Raw genomic sequence first — 8,751 nt, 5'->3', positions numbered from 1 at the left:
TCATTCTATCACAGATAATTGGTTAATATTTACATGGCCAATAACAGTTGCTGACACCTCAAAAGCCTAAAAAAATGTCATTAATAATTAATATGAGGATTCAATTATATTAGTTGTGTTGATACTTATTATACCTTTGCCAGCAAGGCATTCTCTCTCTCTCTCTCTCTCTCTCTCTCTGTCTCTCTCTCTCTGTCTCTCTCTCTCTCTCACACTCTCTCTCTTTCTCTCACTCTCTCTCTCTCTCTCTCTCTCTGACACAGACTATTTCTCTCACACACACAAACACACATATTAACCTTTAGATTAACATAATAGCCTCCCTCTTCTTGCAACCAGTGGCCAGTTCAATTTGTCTTTACTCTATGTTTTTGCACAACTTGTTATCAAAATGCACTGCCTACAAAATTAGTCGGACAGCATCTAAAGACACAGACAATAGACAGAATCCTGTTTACTGTAAACACTGGCTTTATATTCCCAACCCTCACCATAATCTCTGAATTGTGTGCTGGGTAAATCTATAAAGGGATTTTCTGGGAAAAGCCTGTTAGTTTAGCAGACGGATCCAAGGGTGGGATTGGTATGGACGGGAAAACTTGCTTGCTCATTCTATATCAGCAGGAGTACATGAGTCAGCGCTTGCTCTGTTACACCCTGAGTTGTTGCAACACACACTCTCACTCCCTCTATCTCTCCCTCCCTCTCACGTACTCACACACAGGCCATATGACTGAGTCAAGCTCAGTTTTTAGTTTGTAGCCGAGTTGCAATAAGGCTTTCTGGGATTCGTAGCCTGGTTTGACGTCATTCCATTTAGAATGTGTGCTCAGCAGCTGGGACTTTCTTTAATACTCTAAAACACTTGGATATATAACGTCAGCCTTGTAAGGTAGGTATGTTTTTGTTGTTATTATGATATAACTTTTTTTTTTAAGTATGTATCCTGATAGAGGGGAAATGGTGTACATAAGTGTGTGTTTGTGTGTACATGTAGATGTCCCTGATGGCCACGTCTGCCCCCCGATCGTCTGTGTTTACATTTGAATCTACAGTACATTCCTCCCATGTGCTGCGCTGCCTGGACGAGCAGCGTCGCCGGGACACGTTGTGTGATGTTACTGTGGTGGTGGAAGGTCAGAGTTTCAGAGCCCACCGCTCAGTGCTCGCTTCCTGTAGCGAGTACTTTACACACAAAATCTCCTCCCTCACCCAGCATGGAGCGGTCATCACTTTGCCACCAGAGGTGAGATGTCACCTCACGATGGAGTACAGCTAAAGAGTAGACACACACAAGCGGGGCTGCAAAGAACAACCTTGTGTAAAAGTGAAGTGAGAAAAATGACTGAAAGATTTATTTCCTCAACAAATGTTGATGGTAGGCTGACTGCATGAGATGTATTTATTGTGTACTTTCTTATGCTGTCTACAATCTTGTCATGGCCTGTCACCTTGAAAACAAAATTTCCTACTGTAGTTTGCCTTTAAAGGGCAATGTAGAATAGCCCTAAATGTGTTACCACTCTTACTTCTTATCGATATTAAAATGTTTTTGGTTCTTAGTGGGTTTTCAATACAAAAATATATCCTCCAAGTGGGGCTTCAGGAAAAGTGAAGCTAAAATAAAGTGCAAGATAAGATAAAATAAATAAATAAGGCCAATAAGTGTCAGTTTGATCTTCAAGAGGAAACATATCAGTATTTTGAATTTTCCTGTTGGCTTAGCCATGCTAATAGACTATTTTACAATTACCATATCTATTTAGATTTTTGGTTCTCTATTATTCCACAAGTACTGTGTTTCTTTTACCAATTTCATTTGCATTAACAATATTCTGTAATAGGAGAACCTGCTGGTATTCAGCTTCTTTGGAACTTTTAGTTTCATTTATTGGCTGCTGTGTCAGTAAAGTCCTACGATCCTCGGCTTTAATTTGCTAAAGTAGAGTACTTATATTCCCTTGCCAGCCAGTACTGTATGCTTGATTATCTGACAGAAAATATTATATAATTACCTATTGCTATCCTTGAGAACTGACTAGAGAATAGAAAGTGCTCATTTTTGTCACTCTTGTCCTCTTTCACAGGTGACAATTGCTGGTTTTGAACCCTTGCTGAAGTTTGCCTACACATCCAAACTTCTCTTCGGGAAAGACTGTGTCTTAGAAATACGTAACTCAGCTTCCATTCTTGGTTTCAGAGACCTAGACGAGGCATGCTTTGATTTTCTCCTCCCTAAGTTCTTCTCCAGCAGCAATGGCTCTGCTCCTGTTCCGAGAAAGACCTGTTGTAAGAAGAAATGCAAGAGGCGATTATCAAAGGAAGACGGTGGCATTGACTCTAACAATGTATTGTTGGATAAGGAAGAAGTAAAACCAGTTGCTGACTCACCATCTCAGCAGGAACCGGCTTGGCACTGTCACAAATCAGTGAACAGCAAAATGGAAAGTCAGAACAGTACAGGCGCTCTGACACCTGTAGTTGAAAGGACAAACGACCAATTTATGCAGTGTCCTAAGTATCGCAAGTTCCAGCTGGCATGTGGGAAGGAAACTTGTGTCACAGAGAAAAGTCTCAACAACTCAGTAACAGTAATCAGGGATGACAGTAACCTCTCCTGCTTGCCCTGCTCCAGCAGTGTGAGCAGCAAGAATGAAACTGACATTACATTCCCTGGAAATTCATTCTCAAATTTCACCAGGCAGAGCAAAGGAGGGGCTGATGAGCCATGGGAAACTGAAATACATGACAAGAAAACAGAGAATGGTGTGGACAGAGGGGAGGTTGATATGATTGAGAAAGACACAAATGAAAGGCAGAGAAAATGGAAAAAGAAGGAAAGAGAGATGGTTGTGGAGGAAAACATTAGCTCTTCAGACAGATCCAATGTCAAGGCAGTCTCCTCACAGCCAAGCACCGCGCTGAGTGAGAGGTCATCAGAGTTAATATTGCACAAATGCCCCCTGAAGATCTTTGGTGAGGGCCCTGCAATCACTCAGTCACTGGGGCACAAGAGGTTTATCATAGACATTACAGAAGGCAAGAAAACAAGGGACTGCTGTTTACTAGCGCCAGTATCCATTCATCGAACAGCAGAGGAACAGGTAGAAGCTGAGTGGAAAAGGGCAGATGATGAGATCGTACAGACAGGCAACACGGAGAGAGCAGCCCTGTTGGTAAATGATGCCAGAGAAAGGAGCACTGTGGAAAGGGAGGTGGCAGAGCATCTGGCTAAGCGGCTGGGGTCTGACGTGGGCTTGTCTCAGCTGAACTTCCAGGACCCTGATGCAGGAAGTTCCTCTGATACAGGGAGCAGACATGCACAGAGCACATCTTTAAAGTGGCTGCAGTTCCAGAACCTCAGCTCCACAAGCACCAGTTGTCCCTTTTTCCAGGATCTGGATCAAAGCAAATGTTTATGGAAAGGAGCAGAGCTGTCTGAGTGCGAGGGGGCATCTCAGTCCGGTGTGTCATCCCTCAACTCAGGGGAGGATGGAGACTCAGAGACAGAAACAGAAGGAGACAGTGAGACCTACACAAGAGAAAGGGCCAGACAGGTGAGCAGTTAAACTATGAATCAAGTCTGCACAGGCACTGCAGATTTGTTGTGTTCTGTGCTTCGATATATCTGTCTGCTGCCACCTAATTGTGAAGTTCATGTTTGCTTTAGTTACAAGTGTTAAGTATATTATATCAGATGCAAATGAGTGCTTGCATTTATATAACAAAAAGCAGAATTGCTTTAGTGCCAAGTTAATAATTTACAAAGTAAAGATGTGTGTGTGTGTGTGTGTGTGTGTGTGTGTGTATCTGTGTCTTGCTAATTAGTTCAGAGTCCAATTAATCTGAAATTGACAGCTCAGCCCATTGAGTTAGCAATGACAACAGGCAACACAAGCTACAGGTTTGAAGTGTTAACAGTGCAGTGAGTGTGCAGACATTTTGAGGTCATTTCGGAGGAGAAACAGTGCTTTTATTTACCCTAGATAAAACACTACATGATTGATACTGCTCCAATAAACCAGTGAGTGTACATTTCCTCTCACACATTGGCAGCAGCAATGACCCAATGAAGTTAACTCCTCGTTTTTAGAGTTAATAATTAACAGCTTGGTAAAAATATAACTTAGTATCTGAACTCCATCCATTTTGACTTTTGCCTCACTTTTGCTTTTTGTCCATAAACAGCAAGCTCAACACTTTTTTTGTTGTTGTATTTCAATTGAATAAACGATGTCCTCCAATTATTTAAATTTTCTTCAGACTCAAGAAATACATGTTAACAATTATCATTTGATGTATTTCTTATGATAGTCAGACAAGCAAATCAAACCCACCTCTACAAGACTGCTACTTAATGCAGGTATATGTGTACTATAGCCACAGTCCCATGTCATCTACAGCGTGACGTCATTTAAAAAGATATATATATATATATATATAAAACATTGATTTTGGCTCCATTTGTCCTTAAGGGTGCTCTTCCAATGATGCAGATACTCTTGCATTACTCTCTAGTGTAACCTTTATTTCCTGTACGGGTTTCCTCAGGTGCAGTTGCCATACTCTGTAGATTGGATTGTGGATCTGAGCAGAAATGACTTCCAACAGCTGCTAAAGCAACAGGTCTTTACGCATGAACAGCTGGAGTTTGTCCACGATATGAGACGTCGCAGCAAAAACCGCCTCGCGGCTCAGCGTTGCCGGAAGAGGAAACTAGACTGCATATATAATCTGCAGTGTGAAATCAACAAGCTGGTAAAAGAAATGTATTTGTTTTAATCAGTACATTTTTATTGAGCCACTTCTTGCTTATAGATATGTTAATCACATTGTGTACTGCATGTGGATGTCACAGAAGACGGAGAGGGAGAAACTGATGACGGAGAAGAACCATCTGAGCCAGCTGAAGTTGAAAACATGTCACAGTGTCTCTGCATTATGCCAGAGGGTCTGCAACGAAGCCAACCTGCAGCCAGAACAGCTCCAGGTGTTAGCCAAATACACCTCTGCAGACTGCCCTCTGTCCTCCTTCTTTCCTCACATAGACACACTCCTTTCACAGCCGCAGGCTTTACTCTCGGCCTGTTTTGTGGGCCTTGATAAGTACATGGCGTCTGAGGAGGCCTCGTCCAGCTCCAGAAGGGATTCAGTCACAGGAGATGGTGAACATTCGCTTTAGATACCCATTCAGCACACATACATTCAGCACATGATCTCAAACTAGTTATTAAACGGTTCCCACACTGTATCATACAGTATCTGAAGACATTACCCCGGACTATGGACTGAGTACAGGCTGCATAATAAAGCAGTGTCATAATTGTGATCCATTTATAATGAAATGTAATCAGCACACATTTTAATTGATTCCTGCTACCTTTTCAATTTAAAACATTAACCTTAAATTGAGAGGTCAGGTATGCATTCCACGTGTCTAAAACCATTCATTTTACTTTTACACCAAGTATAAGTCTCTCATGACCTTCTGTAGCGAATGTTTCACGCTTTGCTAATTAATTATTAGACTTTGCTTTCTGGTTAAAGCTGAAAGGTACCTGCTTATAAATCAACGCAGCCAGCCAGGGTGCATGTTGAGAATGTCAAAATGTTAGCACTGAGACAATCAAAACTTAAATCATATATCAAAGGGACCAATGGTCTTCACTGATTGATTACCTCACAACACACTTCATCCTCATGTACTTTAATTGTTTAAACAATAATTTTGATACAGGTTCTCAGGTGGAAATAGGACAATTCAGCATAAGATACCTCTTGCAGACAGTGTTGGTTCTGCCCTCTTTATGCAGAGTACAACGCAAAACAGCATTTTGCACCAAAACCAGACAACTCAGTAAATAGACTTGATGTTTACCTGCTGGTCATGTCTAGCTATCATATTTCAGGCTGTCATTGTGGTTGTCTGACCACAGTGACAGGGCACACAGCTCCCAGAGCATTGCTTTGACTCACCAAACAGACCTCACAAATTTGCCTAAATAAGTTAAACATGCTGTCTAAAGAAAGTGCACCTTGGAAGAGCTTTCATGCATGAACAAAGTACACTTTCAGGTGAAAATCTGCCTCACTCTGTGTAATGAAAATCCTTCCCATTATTTGTCACATTATGTTTCTGTCCTGTACTGTGGCAGGTAATGGACTCTTCTAATATATGTCATGGAAATATGGTGTTACCCATAAATTAATTATCTTTAACACCCTTATCTAAATTACTGTCAATGGTCAAGTAAACAAAGTAGCATTAACTTGTTGTGTATATTTTGTGTTTCCTGTACTATCAACCACACAATTATTTTATTTGTTTTGTGCATCCCATTCATTACTCCATTTTCTGTAGCTTTTCTGTTGACTTTCACCTATGATCTTTCACCTATTTTCTCGCTGCTTATAGATCTTTGACACTCATGATTAAGTTTCACTGTATTACATGTGCATATATTTATGGATTCCTTTTCACTCATGATAATCATTACAGTGCAGCTGGTCTTAGAACTATTTGTGTAAAATATGAAATAATACAGTAAATACAAAACAAATCAAAAGGTAGCCTATACATTGATTTTATGAGGAAATGCTGAGTAACCACATTGTATTTTTGAGGACAGTGGGGTGTAAGGGTGTTACGAAATATGTTTTTTTCGCCCACCAAGCTGACTCCAAACACTGGTGCTTATTGCCCTCTAGTGGCAGTGCCTGTACAGTCAATACACTGAGAGCTGTACTGTATGCTGTAGAAGTGTACTACAGTAGCCTATATGCTGCACAAGTTCCTCTACTACTGTGTTCCTTTGTTGTTAATCCGCAAAAATGACAATTTTCCATGGCAATGTCTGAATGGATTCCTGCATTTTTAAGTAAAAGTGAAACTGAACCAATCAATATTAAACAGTAAAATATGCTATCATCCCCCACTTGTGACGATGATTGCTAGTGCAATGCCATGTTATTGAAAAACATCAGTAAGGTTAATGAGATGTAAAATCTGTCAGTGTTCAGTGTGAGCGATGAATAGCTGAGCTCATAAGGTCTTTAGAGGACTCATCTTTCAACCTGGACAGATATATTAATGATTTAATACTGCACTTAGTCTTACATGTTTCTCCCTCCTGAATCGTAGTCACTCTCTCCCACTTAGTCTCTAACTCTTTTAAGTTTCTCTTTCTTTTCACTCTTTCTTCACTCCTCTCTCCCTCTGTCTCTCTCTCTGGAGGCTATTTTAATTATACAGAGACTGTTATTTCATCTCTCAATTTTCTTTTATGTGAGCAAACATTACACACTAGTCCCCAGATGATTACGTAACTATACTAAGATCTGTAAATCACAGTATCGTTGGTCATTCTCACTGGCTATTTATGAACTTATAATGAAGAGAGAATTGAAGGAAGACCCATGGGGGCAAAGGTAAAGCAGGTTAACTTGGCCTAATAGATTCTGGCAGTGGGGAGTGGGAACCAAGAGTCGCTGAGGTCCCAGGGCTTAAAGAGGAGAAAGACACTTTTGGGAAAGCATGTGTTCACACGCTGTGATTACGTTTTAAATCCAGTCATTCTGGTTCAGTGTTTATCTTTGTGGTTTTTCTGTAGAAATTAGACAGCTTGGAAAATACACTATAAGAATCATTAATATGTTAGGCCATACAAGTTAAGTTAGCGTCATTTTAAAATAAAGGTGAGCTTAGCAAATTAATACTACAAGAAATGAAAAAGGGTGGGTTGTTTCCAATCAATCAGCATCTACAACTAAGTTGCCCTAAAATGAATACAATGCCTGCGGTGTCACTAATGTGACAACAGATGGCACCACATGAGCAATTTCTGATGGTGAAGACACTCGATCAGATCAGATCATATCTTGTCTATCATCTTGAGTTCTTGTCGCTGGATTACGTAACTTGTCAAAAGACTGTTGGCCTTCGTGTGATTAAGCTGGCTGAATGTGTTCTGATCTAATAGAGAGTTAGTTATAATATGTTTGAATTCTGTCTGAAAAAATATGTCAAAGCTAGACGAATGTGACCTGTTTAATGTGTTTGCTTCTGGTTACCTGCACCTTTGATGAGCTGGCTGTAACCTTTTGTTTCTGCAAGCTTTAAGTATTGCTTTTCTCCCATCTTATTTTCTTCTCTTGCTACCTATTTCTCCACGTCTCTCTCTCTGTCTCGTGTTCTCTGAGCGAGTATGTGGGTGTTTTCTGTAGGTGGTTCTCTGGCAGAGCTGAGCACTAAAGAGAACACAATATGTTGGGCTCGTAATCTAAGTAATGAATAGTTAGATTTGTGCCAGCTGTTGTCATAGGAAGAGTTAACAGACCAAAACTTGGAGAATATTGTTCCAAGTGTTTGGTTTTTAATTACATCTTTTGAAATGTAATTAAAATCCTAAAACAATGACACCCACTCTCACAACTTCATCATCATTATTAAGTGAGCTTGTTTCTTAAACCATGTGCTATATTCAAGTCAGGAATTATTTATGTAATTACTGACAAAATCCTTTCAAAGTGGTTATAAAGCGGTTTTGGATCAGCTGATAAGTTGTTGGTGGTGATGTCTTTTAGGTGAGCCAAAATCAGACGACCAAATCTAATCCGCCAGACAGAGAATAATCCATGCAGTCATGGGCATCCTAATGAGAACCTGAGAGTCCTGGATCAGCTTGAACACACACACACACACACACACACACACACACACACACACACACACACACACACACACACACACAA

At 40.4% G+C, this 8,751-nt stretch overlaps 1 protein-coding gene across 1 annotated transcript; it reads left to right on the top strand.

The window, feature by feature from the left end:
- The first annotated feature begins 253 nt into the window (after nt 1-253).
- On the top strand, nt 254-7,025 carry LOC116037020 (transcription regulator protein BACH1-like). Its single transcript, XM_031280766.2, has 5 exons — nt 254-892; nt 998-1,246; nt 2,088-3,557; nt 4,552-4,758; nt 4,859-7,025. Exons 2-5 carry the CDS (start codon nt 998-1,000, stop codon nt 5,180-5,182), a joined length of 2,250 nt encoding a protein of 749 aa, XP_031136626.1. The 5' UTR covers nt 254-892; the 3' UTR covers nt 5,183-7,025.
- Nucleotides 7,026-8,751: the final 1,726 nt, after the last annotated feature.

The sequence above is a fragment of the Sander lucioperca genome, chromosome 13 (genome assembly GCF_008315115.2).
Source record: "Sander lucioperca isolate FBNREF2018 chromosome 13, SLUC_FBN_1.2, whole genome shotgun sequence".
NCBI lineage: Eukaryota > Metazoa > Chordata > Actinopteri > Perciformes > Percidae > Sander > Sander lucioperca.
Note: the sequence above shows the minus strand (reverse complement) of the source record. Positions and strands in the feature narration are given on the sequence as shown.